Below are 16,608 nucleotides of genomic sequence, written 5' to 3' on the forward strand. Positions count from 1 at the left end.
TAACCAGAGGCCACTCAAATCGCTTTGCAACATTGCCTAACTTACACACATTCACACACCGACGGCAGTCCACCATGCAGAGCGGTCAGTGTGCATGCTCAGGTACACCTTGACACTAGGAGGAGCCGGGTTTCAACATAGAAACCTTCTGGTTACCAGTCAACCCGCTATAGGACTACCTCCTGAGCAACTGTGACCCGTTAGTAGAAACATGATTAGTCGTTTGGCTGAGTTCCGTTGTCTTTCAAAAAATATAGACTAATGTGAGAACGTTAAAGTGGACCAGAGTACATTGAAGTTTGATTTAGTTGATTTAGAAAAGCATTATGATATAAAAAGGCTATTCCTTTATTTCGTTCTCACACTGGAATTCATATTTTCGGTTTTACGTCCTGTTTGTGTTTAAGTTCTCCCTTAACCACACGATTTTAAATCGATAATGTTCATATCTTCTGAGAGACATTCCCTCTCATATAGTGTTCCCAGGGGTTCTCAAACTGTGGTACTACTGGTGGTACTCGTACCACAGTTTGAGATCAGCTGCCTTAGAGGATTCACGAATTCAACGCTAAAAAAACATCTCTCTAGCCATAGCTTGCAATGTGGTCTCAGTATCCGTTCTGTGTGTCATGATACATCTCTTTTGTTCAGGCCTGGGCCCCTTCATGGCCAGAAGACCCTTTGACCCCCTCAGTTAAAAATACCACCACCATGCACCTCAGCGGTCGCAACTTCACACTCCAAGCTAAAAATGGCCGCCGTTCCAAAACACCTGGTCTCCACTCGTCAGCGGCGGCGGACGAGGCTGCGGCTCGCCTTACGTCTGCCGCACGCTCCCAGCGGGACTCGTTACCGCTCAGGTGCCCGGCTCCTCACCCTGAGGGGACGGGAGGGGACGTGGGGCCCCTCCCTTTGAGGCTGGCCCCCCTGAAGCTGGCCCCCCTGCAGCTCCCCAAGGAGAAAAAGAAACCCACGGACAAGCAGACCTCTGGCAGTGCCCGAAAGAAGGCCCTGAAGAGGCCGGCCCCGGCCCCGTCGGCGGCGGCCCCCACGGAGCCCTCTGAGGACTCGCGACGGCCCCTGGGGAACCGTGTTGTCCGAGCGGGCCCCCCGGAGCAGACCGCTGACCGGCCCCTCCGCGGGGACATGGTGTGCCGAGGGGCCGCCGTGCACACAAAGCCCCCCCCCCCCTCGTCCTCACTTAGATCCCCCACCCCCGCCCTGGCGGTCCCGGGCCAGAAGCCCCCCGGGGCCGCAGCCCCCCCGGAGACAGGCAGGAGGCGTCTGAGGCGGCCCCCACCCATGGAGGAGGGCAGGTCACATGACATCGCAGCAACGGGTGACACAAAGTCCCCGCACCCGGCCGCCCCAGTGGCCCCGGAGGCCCAGCGGGCCGACAGGGCCCTGAGGCAAGCGGGGCGCGTGCTGGGGGACGCGGCCAAGAGGGACGCCCAGGCAGCGGCGGGACCCCCGGCCCCCGGGGGTGGGAGGAGGCCTGGAGGTGTCGGGCCGGGCCGTCAGACGGGCCCCGGTGGCAGACCTGCAGGACCTGGTCCTAGTCCTGTGAGGTCCACCGTGGTGTTCAGGGGGCAGTGACGGAGGCTCATGGAAGAGAACCTGCCCTGCCACCTCCCTCAGCCTCCTAGAGACTCTCTTCTGTCTCCTCGCTGGGAGGGATAAGGGAGGGAACACCCTTCCCCAGCTTATCTCGCAAGGTCAACGGCCAGCAGCCACACCGCCCACTTTAACAAGGCTTTACAACTCACCGTCAGCTGCAGCGGAACCCTGCCAAGTAGAACAAGGCGGCTCACCATCCACACTTTGTTTTGACGCTTACAAATGCAATCCACGTTGTGTAGTGTTTCAAATGCTGATGGCCTCTCCACAGCTTTCTTTGGTGCACAGCTTCTGTCTGAATTGCTGGTATTTATTCTAGATGATTGAATACTGTAATTTTGGTGAAGAAACAGCCACATTCTGTTATTACGTCTGCAAAAGTAAATTCATCTCATTCCGGAGCCCTCAACCCGTTTGTTTGGGTTGAAATGGGTTCATTGTGGGAAATATGTTGTTTATATTATATGATATGCCATCTGAATCAACAAGTCAGCTGATTCTGTTGAGCTCAAACAGTCAGTATTCAAGCATAGTCCACTTAGTTCAGGGATGGGGAACTGGCGGCCCGCGGGCCGCATGCGGCCCGCAGCCCGCGGGCATGTGGCCCGCGGCCCGCATGCCCACTCAGCCTGCACATAAAAAAAAAAAAAAAAAAAAAAAAAAAAAAAAAAAAAAAAAATTATAATAATAATAATAATAATTGATCGAGTTACAGAAAACTCGTTCAAGAAAGATGAGAAGAATTCATAGAATTCAAAGGCAAACCCATGCGTCTAGTTTGCTTAGAAGCGATATCAGTCACTAAAGATATCCACTTAAGTCGCCACTACAACTACTACAACTGCTTGTTGGGTTTGAGTTCATTGAGTTGTTGCACTTAATGTTGGGCCACGGTTTTTCAGTTTTTTGACTTCATTGAATGATGATGTATGTGAGCCCTTTGCACTGATAAAAATACTGACCATTCATGTGGCTGTTTGAGCATGGAAAACATGAAATTAATGTATGTTGGTTCAATTAACATACCGTACATAGGTTATGATTCTGGACGATTTTTTAGGTAGTGGCCATCGCCAAAATGCACCAGAACACAGGAAATCATCTACCAAATTCAAAATTATGTAGCTTCTCTCAGCTCACGTATAGTTGAAGTGTGAAGTCATGTGGCCCTCCGATGGTTATGATAAAAAATGTGGCCCTCTTTATCATGAAAGTTGCCCATCCCTGGAGTAGCTTCATCATCACTGCCAGCTGACATCAAACGCCTTGCTAGAGAAAAACAGTTCCAGCCATCACATTAGGTGCGTCTAGAAATGCAGCAAACATGAGGCTTAGTAACACAGCAGTTATAGACTTTTTTTGTCTTTTTTTTCATCTTTAGTTATGTGTTCATAATGGTACGGCCCTCTGAGGACTTTGGAAAAATTGAAATGGCCCTTGATGTGAAAAAGGTTCCCCACCCCTGACTTAGTTCATAGATCCATAAACAATAAAGATGTTTTTTTAATCAGCATTTTCTGTGTTGATACTTTCCCTACGTGTTGTACACAGGTAAATACTTTCTTATGACAAATGTACTGATTGTAAGTCGCTTTCGATAGAAGCTTCTGCTAAATGTCCTAAACGAAATGAAATACACTCTCCCAGGCAATAGAGGAGTATTTTGTATTATTGAGATTCATTTGAACGCCGTAGGTGTAGTCATCTGGGAGAAAATATGTGGGGTTTGCTTTTGGCTTGAAATTCTTTAGAGGACCATACCTATTTTTATGGACTTTCCAAAAAAACAACATAATCTTAACTCAATCTCCAGATTGAATGGAAGATGGCTAACCCTCATATACTGGAATGTCTTTTTACCAGGGTTTACTTTTAGATCCTGTTCAGTCCCGGCTTTAACGCTACACTGAATAGAAGATGACAGCATTTAGCTGACCCTCACATGACCCCCTCCCCCAATAGTCACACAGGATGACAGACCCCACACATATGACCTCTCCCTCAATATTTCTCTACCACTCTCTCTCTCTCTCTCTCACTCTCTCTCTCTCTCTCTCTCTCTCTCTCTCTCTCTCTCTCTCTCTCTCTCTCTCTCTCTCTCTCTCTCTCTCTCTCTCTCTCTCTCTCTCTCTCTTTCTCTCTCTCTCAAATACACACACACACACACACACACACACACACACACACACACACACACACACACACACACACACACACACAACACACACACACACACACACACACACACACACACACACACACACACACACACACACACACACACACACACACACACACACACACACACACACACACCCTAACCCTAACTACGACCCTAGTCATAACGTGCATCTGCCCGGAATCATCCACTAACCACCGATGCTAAACATAGCGTGGTTGGACTTGACATGCTCATATCCAAATGGACAACGGAAACTGAGAAAAGGCACTTTTTCTTCCTGCTTTCTTGTGTCTTTCTTTCTATCTTCTTGTCTTCAGTCTTTCTTTCTTTCTATCTTTTATTAATTGATGAATTGTTTATTATCTTACTACTTGTCTATCTTTTTTAAATTCTACTTTTAAAAAGTTACTTTCAATGCTCATTAATTTTTTCAAATCACAGAGAATAAAACTCAGCCTTACTTCCATTCCGCCTCTCTTTTTAAGTGTGATGCACATATATCTGACATTAAACCTTTCTCTTCATGGTTCTCCATCCACACACCAAACACACACCAACCCTTCTAGAATCATCTGCAAAAGGACTTTACAGTGTAGAGTCTGCAGAAAGTTTGAAACCCTCTGGGGAGATTTTAACACGAAGGCAAACAAGAATAAGGCATGTGGATAGCATTTAGTGTAAGCGTGGTCAGAAACATAGAATTCAGGAGCAGCAAGAGAACGACTGGAAGTAAAAGAGGTTGTTACATGAAGGTTTTAGTGCTGCCTCCTCTGGGAACCCAGACACGACAACACATGATAAGCAAATCAGTGAGCAATGAAATGTTCTTTACGGTGCTGTTCTGCTCTTCATGCTGCATGTGAAACACATGTGGAGTGTCTGAGGTTTCACAAAACAGGGTTTAACCAAACAAATGGAGAAAATAAATTAAGAAATTATAGACTGGCAAAACGAGTGGGAGGAAAACCACATCTAAAGAGATTAAACCCACTGCCCCCCCTCCATAAACAGTTGATGAATAGCCGTCAATAGCATCCTCTACACACGTTTTATTTATTACATTTCAATTAAGCTCACAAGTGCTGTAAAATAACAGTGAAGTCAAGCTTGTCACCATGGGTGACAAAAGCTGGATAGACGTGTTTAAACTGGGACCAGTCCCCTATATACATGGTGGGGGCCGGGCCCTTCCCAGCACCACCGCCACCCGGCCCCAGGGCGGCTCCGTCTGTGGCCACGGACGACGCCCCTCTTCTGGACTTGTTCAGGCGGCCATCTGCGACGCCAGGCCTCAAAGACAAGGCCTCACCAAGGGTATGAAGGAGGGAAGAGAAAAAGACAGAAATACCCAGAAAGTGGCTTCTATAATTGGACAGGCCTCTCTGCAGGCCTTTCCTTTCTCTCCTTTTTTTTCCTTTCTCCTTTGGGATCTGAAGTCAGCGCGGCACTGAGCACAGCAGCAGCAAGAGCCACCTCGTCGCTCCGTGAGTGAAACCGTACACTTTCTCCCTCCCTCCCTCCCTCCCCCACACACACACACACACTGGGCCCTCGATCCCCGGCCCTCCCACCCCCTAGCCTAGGCTTGCAGGCGTTCACCTCACTTTCTAACAGACCTCTACGATGGATTGTCACCCTGGATTATAAATGTTATTTACTTGTTAAATCGCTGAGCCCTCCACCTCAGCACCACCACCCAACCCCCCATCTGGATTATTGGGGCTTCGGGAGAAGTGTCTCTAATTTTTGGATTACCATTAAAGCCCACATGGAGCTGGTGTCTGCATGCTGATCTGAACGACAGAGGGACAAGTGCGCTCGGGGGCCCGAGAGAAAGAAAGACTTTGCTGAAGGTAGGAGTGAAACAGAACAGCTGCTGTATGTTTATCTTGATTCTTCCTATGATTTAAACATGAATTGTATAAGTTTTAAACATTGTCTCTGTCATTCATTTGATAATATTGGGTGATTATTGTGCGCGTCTTTGAAGTTTGAATGGCACTTTGCTGATGGCCGCCCGGCGGAGGGGTCTATGGTCTCTTCGTCTTCATCCTCTTCGTCTCATCCTCCTTCTTTTATTTGTCTCACCCTGTTTCTTCTTTCTACTTTCTTTGGCCTGAACATGGGGCAGAGATTATGAGAGAGAGAGAGAGAAAAAGAGAGGGAGAAAGAAAAAAGTACCTTGCATTCTGTTTTTCCCATCTTGGGGAGGATGAGGTGCAGGTCTGCTAGAGACATCTACCTTGAGGTCCCAGGTGGGTCGTTCCGACAGGAAGTGGAAACAAGCCGGACCCGCAGGTTGTACAGGGGAAGAGCTGGCCCATGGGTTAAGACACAGACATAGACAAACTGTTTTTATTTATTTATTTAGCAGATGTTTTATTGCCAAGTAAGCGCTCAACGACGAGGAATTGTGTACTGCGAGGAAACAACCGTGACATATCTTGTTTTCATGAATTAAGGGATCTTAATAACGTAGAGTGGGATGTAATTGTTGTATTATGACATTTGTTTTATTTATGTTTGCTCGATTCATATATAAGCTGCATTTCAAATGTAGTTTATTTAATTTGAGTCAGCTCATCAGCTTTTGTCCATTTCAATCCACACTTACTGTGGAAATGATGGTCATTATCTTCAGTGATTAGTGGGCCGATTCTACTCCATTAAAGAACAAGCAAAGCCAAGTATTCGCCCAGTGGAACATCAGATAAGGTCTCAAATGAGTCCCCATGGGGATAAGTGGACTTATACCATAGAATGCTCCTGTATTCCTTTCACAACAAGCTCACTATGTGGGCTGGGGTGCAGAATTCTGATCCCATCACCTCAACTGTACCAGAGGGAGTAGAGAAGTCAGTAAACATGAACTAATTTCACCTCCCAAAATAATATTAGCAATATATTAAATGTGTGCAAACCAAATCAATCAATGCACTTTGTATGGTTGTATTTAAAGAATCAGTACTTTAACCTATGTGTATATTCACACAGAGAGACACATTTTGTTGGGAGATGAGTTTCTGGGAGATAATTTGGAACTTAGCATCTGACCCTGGTGGAGACATTTCCAGTGTCAGGGAAGAGGGTGTTTGTTATGGCTGTGTTCAACAGGGCAGCGGTCTTTGTGGCAGGCATCACAACCTCAGGTGCACAATGGGAAATAAGAAGAGTTTGGTGTTTATACAACCTATTTATACGAGTGCCACACAAGTGCAGCTTCAACAAAGTCAAACAAAGAACTCTAGAACAGACTAAACAACAGGACTGTGGATGAAATCAGACCGCTACCATCCCATGCCAATCCACAGGACTGGCTAAGGTAGCATCGTCCTTTAGTACCATTGCTGTTTGGACATTCGCCTATTTCGTTGTGTTACGCCACTGTTTATTCCCTTTGGCTTCCTCTGTGTAGAAAAGGTATTCCTAACACCAATCCCTTCTTCCTGCCAGTATGTCCACAAAAAGGTCTTGGACTTGGAAACCAAACATTCGAGATCCTTTGATCTTTAACACAATGTAATGTATTCTTCTTGACTTATGGAAAGGGAACTTCAATGTGCGTTGGCTGTTAAAAACGCACAAAGGAGGCTATTTGGAAACAACAAGGGTCATGACCTCAATTGAATTTGCATGTCTGGAGTTTTAGCCACTGCAGACCCCTCTCAATATCAAGTCCCTTAATCTCCTTCTAAATATAATCATACGTATGCTGAAAGTGTGTCGTTATGATGATTTTGTTTATCCCCCCTTAACTGACGTTTTACCACAGATTGAGGAACTTGATGGTAGTGACAACATAAACAAAAGAAGCGACATCAAATCGAGGGAGCCGAGATGGGGTTACGACTGGGACTGAGGTTCAGCCTGGTCATGGTGATCCTGGCCTTGACTCTGTCCGGAGAGGGAGTTGAAGCCCAGAGCAGGGCAGGTGAGGCCATCAACATTGCCCCCTAATACACACTCCCTCACACAGAAAAAAGCACACACTCAGACACACACACACCGAGTTGTCTGGCTGTGGTAACATTTATAGGATACCTAACGCATACTATAATTAGCTTTTAGCTTTTGTAATTCCTCGTGGCGGAGTAGATATCAGCATATCTCCATGTAAAGCACTTTCATAGTAGACATTCCTCTCAAACCTTTGCAAACCATTAGCTCTGCTGTTGCCTTCTGATCTCATTGCTAACGTCCCCAACCCGCAGGGTGTAAGAACGTCCACTACGACCTGGCCTTCATCCTGGACACCTCGTCCAGCGTGGGCAAGGATAACTTTGAGAAGATCAGGCAGTGGGTGGCCAACCTGGTGGAGTCCTTCGACGTGGGCGAGGAGAGGACGCGTGTGGCCGTGGTGCGCTACAGCGACCGGCCCACGCTGGAGTTCAACCTGGCCAGACACAAGAGCCTGGAGGAGGTGAAGCGCGCCGCCGCCAACATCCGCTACATCGGCGGGAACACCATGACGGGCGACGCCATCAGCTACACCACCCAGAACGTCTTCGTGGAGCGTCACGGCGCCCGGCCCCGCGCCAAGGGCATCCAGCGGGTGGCCATCCTGGTCACCGACGGCAGGAGCCAGGATTATGTCCTGGAGCCCTCCAAGGAGGCGGCGGCGGCGGGGATCAGGGTGTTCGCCGTGGGCATCGGGGAGGCCCTCAAAGTGGAGCTGGAGGAGATCGCCGCCGAACCCAAAAACGCGCACGTCTTCCACGTGACGGACTTCAACGCCATCGACAAGCTCCGCGGTCGACTGAGGAGAAGGCTCTGTGAAAGTAAGTGATTCAAAGTCACTTAGATGTTTAACATCAAAGAAAAAACCGAGAGATGATAAAAGGGGGAGTGGATGACGGCTTGTTTGAGCAGCCTCACCGCTCCTCTCTTCATTTGGATTGCACTGCGGGGACCTGTTGTACATTGAGTGATCAGTGTGCGCAGGTTAAACCCACTATCATCCACACACACAATATTACACTCGGAAAAGGGTAATACCAAAGTGTTATGTTGATTTGCCAACCTCAGATAATCAACTGGTTGAATAAATGTCGGTAGCCTACGGTATAGTGTAAGTCATTAAAGTTGCCCTTTGATTTTCTTCCTGAAGCGTTGACCCTGTCCACACAACTCCCCGCTGGGAGATGCATAGCAGCCATGTGTAGTGGGGGTAGCTCCTTTTTGGCTCAGACATGCCGGTTAGAAACGGACGTCTCTGTGGTGTATCACCCTTTCTGCCTCTGCTGCTTTGGTGTGAACATCTAGTCCGTAAGCCTGCATTGTAATGTAACCCCAGTGGGCCTACCATAACTTTAAAGTGTAAAGGCTTTTAAAGTGGAAGTGAAACCCCTTTTACGGCTCGATTTCAAACACCATGAATGAAGAATTGTCACAGGACGAGAGTTCTTGTACGAAGGGGAATTTTTTAAGCGGGTACACGTCATTAAGTATGAGCGTTATAAGGAGTTTATGTGTATGAAATGTATGTTATACTGTATTTTTCCAAGAAGCTTAACCCTTAAGCAGCCATCGACCCAGATGGCACTCCACACATCGTCCCGGGCCGTAGCCTCAGTGTACCCTACGACACGCTCTGCGGAGGTGTACCCTCGCCATGACCTTGAAGTGCCTTCCAAAAGGCACTTAGACGTCACAAAATGAACGGTTCTTGTGTAGAAAGAACCTTAACTAACTGGCAGAGCCTGGCAAAAACATGGAATTTTAGAATTGTTATTTCAAAAAGATGCTATTACATTTGTAACATTGACAAAATGGCATAGCTATTTCACGATCATGGAATGTCAACTATGAAAAGGCACAATTTTGGGTTTCACTGGCACTGTAAGACGGATGTTTTATTCATAGTAGTTGGATTTAAACCTTGAACCTTATTTTATGGGTAGATGGATATGGAATGAAGCTCCCCTACCTTTTTTTGAATACCAATAATTCTATATGTTGATTTATATTATAGTTTCACACCTATTTTGACCAGTCAAGGCTGTAGGACAAAGTGACATAGATGGGGCCAGTACACATTTTAAATAGACAGAACGATTTCCACAGCTTCATCGAAGATGACCAAAGTGGTGTGGTGCCGGCTGTCCCTCTTTTAAATTCCTCCTACAAATCAAGAAACAGGAGGAGGCATCTTTGGAAATCCTTAACACGCAAGGAATCAATTAAAGAAGCAGAAATTCTGTGGTTTTGTGAAGGTTGGATGTGGTGGGACTGGTACGCAGTGGAGCTTTGATGAAACGGCTCACACCTCCGTCCACCTGGCTCCCATCGGGGTCAGCGTCCACTGGATGGAGGAACCCTGAGGAAGCAACTCTCAATAGATTGTGTTGGATAGCCTCGACGTTCGGCGTTGCGCTGCTAGTCAACCTGTGCTGTGATAGTGAGATGCTGGAGTCGCAAAGGGGCGCTCATAGATCACTTTTACAGCCTTTCACCTTTGACCTCCACCTCAGATTCTAACTGGCTGACCACAATTCCTTGATGTAACTTTTCCCGTCAAACAATGTTCATCTTGCAGTTTAACCGCAGCTGCTGGCCTGCAAATCGTCCATTGTTTTCATAGATTAATCTCTGAAGTTACCATGAGTACATCTCTAAGTATGGCTGTGGTCAGCACAACTGGCACGCAGAGATATGCTAAGTTATTTTCTGCTCTGAAAATTACAGCTCAAATATTTTTCCAGTAGATCCCACAGTACAGGCTACGTATGAATGTTGGACAATGAAGGCTCTAAAGAGACTGGAAAGACAATTTTATCATTAATCCTTAACATGTCTTGTTCACTACATTTTACATCATGTATTTTATTCAATTGACCCAGTATTATATAGAGAACAACCCAGAAACAATGCATTGGGTCAAAAGTTTGGGCATCACTGCTACTTTGTTATACACTGCAGTCCTTCTCAGGAGCCCAGCATTGCATTGCTTCCATCCTGGCGTTGAGGTGGAGACTTAAATTATAGTCCTATAGCCGCAAGTGCAGGGAGTAGCTCAGCTGTTTAGCATTTTTTACAATTGGGGAGTTATGAGGAGATAGTTAAAACCTGTGACGCAGATGCACATTCATTCATTCATTCTGGCTTTCATTGTTTAATTCGAGAAGACAATAGACAATCATTTTGTGTATAACCGTAAATAAGCACATGATAGAACTGATCAGAAATGTGTTCTGAAATAAAAAAAATGAAACTTCTTGCATCGAGCTGCAAATCCATGGCATGTCAACAACGCCATATTTCATAAACTAAGATTTAATTTTTCTTCAATGTGACAATTTGATTTGGCTGTGATTCATGAAAAGGCTAGGGTTTGAACTAAGACGGGTGTCAGTTACATGGTACACTAGGGAACCTACGTTTTACAATTCTTATAAAAATCTAAATATATTTCATACAGACAAAGAAATATTTAAAATCCAACAACACAATGTCACCTGTAGTGTTTTTCCATCATCATTTAGAAACTTTTCAAATGTAAGAAGAGATCGTATCTGTAAAAGTTCCCCTGGTTCTCTGCCAAGGTTAGCATGAGTCTAGACAGCATTCACCGTGATGTTTTAGACATGTTGACACAAATAGCAACCGCTTCCCCTGCCAAGGCAAACCTAGCCGTATGTTGTTTTCCTTCTCGCTGTCACATCCGCCATCGCTTGAACAGGGCCTATAAACTTGAGCCCCGTTGGGGCCCGTCTCTCTCTGTTGACCTCTGGGGTCTCCCTGGACACCCCCACTGCGTCCCCACCACCCATGCCTTGAGGTGGGAGGGTTGTGGTGGCATGGGGGGCGTTCGGTCTGCGGTGGAAGCCACCGGATAGTGTGTCAGCTCATGAAGCCCTAGCTGTTAAGTGTGTCAAGCATCTTTCTGAGACACCGGATACGTATATCGCCAGACACCGTAGTGGTGTGATAGTAATATAGAAACAACAAACATGACTTTACTTCAATAGCTGTTAGGGACCGTAGGGGTGTGATAGTAATATAGAAACAACAACCATGACTTTACTTCAATAGCTGTTAGGGACCGTAGTGGAGTGATAGTAATATAGAAACAACAACCATGACTTTACTTCAATAGCTGTTAGGGACCGTAGTGGAGTGATAGTAATATAGAAACAACAACCATGACTTTACTTCAATAGCTGTTAGGGACCGTAGTGGTGTGATAGTAATATGGAAAACAACAAATATGACTTTACTTCAATAGCTGTTAGGGACCGTAGTGGTGTGATAGTAATATGGAAAACAACAAATTTGACTTTACTTCAATAGCCCAATCAAAACCGTTCATGGAACAAACTATTACAAAATGGCCTTAAACGGACAACAATAGAAATGCAACAATTAATAAAACTAGCTTTGATAAGTGTGTGGTTTGCCAAACTGTTTATTAAAATGAAGCAAACCTTTGAATAACCTCTTGAATCTGCATCTCCTAGTGAGACGCATCACTGCGTTCCGCAGTGTTCCCAGTCTTTCTCCTCACGCTGTGTACTTACTGCCTGTCTAACACAACCCACTGCTGTACTCCTTCCCTAGACGTGCTGTGTCCCAATATGAAGGTGCAACCGGATCGCTTCAAGCCCGGCAGCACGAGTTACGCTCTGGATGCTGTCCCAGGTACGTCTTGAACGGATGCTTTCCTGACACCGATGGTCAGTTGGTACGGGGGACTGTCACAGAGCAGGCCCAACACCATTCATCCCTTTACTGGGTCACAACATGCTTGAGTTTGTGTTGAATCTCACAGATTAGAACAATATATGTCAGTTTGATACGTTTTTGCACTGCTCGTGCATGAAGGTATTCATATCAGATTCATGCACAACCACATCAAGATAAGAGTTGACTGTGTACCCCAGCGGACAAGTGTGTCTGATCAAATGGTCTCATTCAAATGGATGTGGGTTTAGAAACCCTACACCCTCTCTCTCTCTCTCTCTCTCTCTCTCTCTCTCTCTCTCTCTCTCTCTCTCTCTCTCTCTCTCTCTCTCTCTCTCTCTCTCTCTCTCTCTCTCTCTCTCTCTCTCTCTCTCTCTCTCTCTCTCTCTCTCTCTCTCGAGGCATCCTTAACCTGCTGTCTGTAAAGTAGCGTGAACACTTGTCCTTACTTATCTCTCACTTCTTGCTGCCACTGTGGTAGGTGTGTGTTTCTCAGAAATCCAGACGGTTATGAAGAATGTTGTTGTAGTCCATGTCTACTGGGATTACCAGTTCCTGTCTGTGACTCCCCCGCATATCTATCACACTAATGGCAAAAACAGACACAAAAAGAGGAAATGTTTGGCAAACCTGCTATTGGACTTAACAGACATTGGAACTCTTCAATGTTGTAGACTGACACTTCCTTTTAGGTTGTTCAAGTACATTTGAATAAAGGCCATACCCTCACTGCGATTTTCAATCCACAATAAGCCTTTCTTATCCGTGAGCAGCTCTGTGTCGTTCCTCCGGAGAATCGACAGAATAATAATGACATTTGGCGAAGGATTATCCAATCAAGGGTCATGAGCATGTTCATCGAATAATCCAAAGGCTGTTTGTGATGGAGTGGTGGGAATCACATGTGCATGAAAGGGGCCTCTTCTAACGATGTGGTGATTATGAGCACATTTCCAACTGTAGGACGAAAGGGAACCATCTCAAACTCCCCCAGTTTATCAAGCGTTGTGTATTGTATATTCAATCACGAGTGCTCCAAGTCAACCTCATAGTGCCTCTCGGTATTAATAAGTCCTTTTCTTTTACTCTAGCAAGAATATTTTCTCATGTTTTCAACGTGGAAACCTCTTTCAGTATGTTTGATGATGTCTATTAGATAACTAATAGACCCCATAACTAATAGTCTACGAGACCCACGTTTATCTTGTCATCACAAAAGGTCCAAGGACCTTTATCCAACAGTACTGTCGTAGAGGAGCAAGAAGGGCTTCTGTTTGGACTGAATTTGCTCATCGCTTCACTTCTCAAAAAGGAAACAAAAACTCACTATCTGCCTATCTTTGTGCAGAGGAGTAACTGTTTATGAGCTCCACTGAATCAAACCCCCGGTAAAACATGTCTGTGCTGACGGCGCGGAGGGGGAGCAGCCGTTAGTGGGCTGACTCGGTGTGCCGACGCATCGTCACTCTCAAATCAGAAAAAAACTCGCAGGCGGCGTGTGCTATCGCGCCCTGCCGTCGCACAACTCATCTGGCTTCTCCCGCAGAGCTGCAGCAGCACCCCCATTGGTGCGTTTTTTCGGTAGTCAAAAATAACCTTTTTTTTCTTTTCTTTTTTTTAAGAGGGGGGGGGGGGGGGGGGGGGGGTTGATTATACGCTATCCGCTGCCAAGCCAAATTACAGGTCTGCACTGTGTTCGTCATCGCAAAAAACAGCCACGGAAACGGGGAACGGAGGCGAGCTTTGTGAGCGGCGTGCCGAGGCTTTAGCCCGTGGTGATAGCGGCAGCCCGGATCCACGCAGGGCCCCCCTCACAGCTGTGACGACCGGGGGCCAAGGCCCTGACCTGCTCCTCACAGCGTCGTTAAGGGCCTCAGTAGCAGCCTCAGACCCCCCTGCATAGCTCCGCCGGACGCCAGCAGACGCTCCTCTGACGACTTGGTGGCCCTTTTGGCGACAGATGAAGCAGTCGTGGAATCCTGTTTATACGCTCAGTTATTCTAAGAGTCAGGAGGCCCTTGTTTAAAATGTTTTTACTGTACTCGGTTGCTAATGGGGCGAGGCAGGCACACCTGTTTCTGGGCTATTTCCAAAGCGCCCTTTGTTGCGCTCTCACGTTACTCCTCCCGTGAAGGGTGGTTTAGTCGGTCCATGGTAATAAACTACACAGCATCCCTTCTGAATCATATTCCTTATGCGTTATTTGCGTTACCAGGTAGGCCTCAAGGATTGACAAAGCAGCTAGTTCCAAAAGTAATCAAAATAACCGCAGGCTTACATTTATGGCCAGTTGGACTTGCCCCCATGGTGCCTTCAAGTTTTGATTCTATTGTAAGAGCTCCTTTTTTTGACACCGAGAAGGGCTTGTCCCACAGTGTTTGGAATAAGGTTTTCATTTATGCTGCAAATCATGTCCAACACACCTGTGCAGTGTAACCACAACCCATGGCAAACACACACAGGCACATACAGCCGCACACACTCACACACACAGACACACACACACGCACGCAAGCACGCAGGCACGCACACACGCACGCACGCACGCACGCACGCACGCACGCACGCACGCACGCACGCACGCACGCACACACACACACACACACACACAGACACAGACACAGACACAGACACAGACACAGACACACAAACATACACACACACCCACACACACACACACACACACACACACACACACACACACACACACACACACACACACACACACACACACACACACACACACACACACACCCACACACACACACACACACACACACACACACACACACACACACACACACACACACACACAAACACACACACACACAGCCCCATACATACACACACACACACACACACACACATACACATGCACACATACACACACAAACACCCACCCACACAAAGTTTAAGTTCCACAAATAAAGATATATTCTAATAATCTCCTGTGTGGGCAAGCCTCTTGCAACAAATGGTGAGTGGTGGACCACGACGTCAAGTAGAAAATCCCAAAATAGCTAATAGCGGCGTTATGGGGTGTGGCGGGACCAACCTAATTAAACACTGGCATCCCCGAAGAAGTAACAAAGCCACAGCCTTAGTTCATAGCCCTATATTATTTTGTGTGTGTATGTGCGTTTGTGAGTATGCACTGGGTAGTGTGTCCAAATATGTCTTAAAAACAAATGTTTTCCCTTGTATGGCTGCAGGCTTTGATCTCATGGAGTACTTCAACGTGAGAGACATTCTGGGGACCAGAGAAGATGAGGGTCAGAGCTCATACGTACGTCTTGGGACAATGCCAATTGTACAAAAAACAGAGTAAGTGACGGCCCGTTTTAGGGGAATAAATTATTTTGACATTGAAAGAGAGATTTCTAGGTAAAGTAAACTGCTAAAGTAAAGCCAAACATCCTAAGAGATTTTGGAGAAGACAGATTCTGAGTGCAAGGAATGCTCCAAGTAGAGGTGATGGGTCTCTGTATCCTCATGGCAATTTGGGCACAGGTGCCGAACTTCTGTTTAAAAATGGATCTTATCTTCATATCACAAGCAGTGTCCAAAAAGCATATTAAAATTGTTATCAGATTTTTAAGGTTTTATCAGAAATGTGTCATGTGACATCAATGTGATTGCTATGTCATCAATCTGTGTCCGATCTGCTAGATTTGGGGTACATCTTCCCAAGCTACACACGTAGCTGAACCCGTAGCCTTATAATTAGGGTAACATATGGCATTGAAACCAACATGTCCTTTTCCTTCCACAGAGACGTTTTTCCTCAGGGACTGCCAGACGAGTATGCCTTTGTGACAACGTTTAAATTCAGGAAAACCTCCCGACGTGAAGATTGGTACCTCTGGCAAATCTTCGACAAATATGGCATCCCACAGGTGGGTGGGCCAATGTAAACCCACGCGTCCGTTTTAGCTTCCTACACCCGGCTTAACCATAAGCCAGTATCAGGTAGCGTGTAATTAGGCATTGGGCGACATGTGGGATCCTTTTATCGTCCTCTTTAGTGTATTCTAAATGTATATGCCATAGTTTTTGATACACTTTAGTGGTTTTCTACCAACCACTTCACAAGCTAAACTGTATTTTCCGATATGCTGCAGCATACTTTC

General features: G+C 46.3%; 1 protein-coding gene across 1 annotated transcript in view; it reads left to right on the top strand.

Annotated features, from left to right (window-relative positions):
- The first annotated feature begins 5,398 nt into the window (after nt 1-5,398).
- col22a1 (collagen, type XXII, alpha 1) overlaps nt 5,399-16,608 on the top strand; it is a 45,504-nt gene continuing 34,294 nt past the window's right edge. The window contains exons 1-6 of the mRNA XM_056582533.1: nt 5,399-5,652; nt 7,572-7,730; nt 8,011-8,577; nt 12,356-12,436; nt 15,691-15,802; nt 16,251-16,374. Coding sequence (XP_056438508.1) covers nt 7,637-7,730; nt 8,011-8,577; nt 12,356-12,436; nt 15,691-15,802; nt 16,251-16,374 — 978 coding nt within the window. The 5' untranslated portion in view covers nt 5,399-5,652; nt 7,572-7,636. The remainder of the gene's footprint in view (nt 5,653-7,571; nt 7,731-8,010; nt 8,578-12,355; nt 12,437-15,690; nt 15,803-16,250; nt 16,375-16,608) is intronic.

Source organism: Gadus chalcogrammus, chromosome 22 (genome assembly GCF_026213295.1).
Source record: "Gadus chalcogrammus isolate NIFS_2021 chromosome 22, NIFS_Gcha_1.0, whole genome shotgun sequence".
Lineage (NCBI taxonomy): Eukaryota > Metazoa > Chordata > Actinopteri > Gadiformes > Gadidae > Gadus > Gadus chalcogrammus.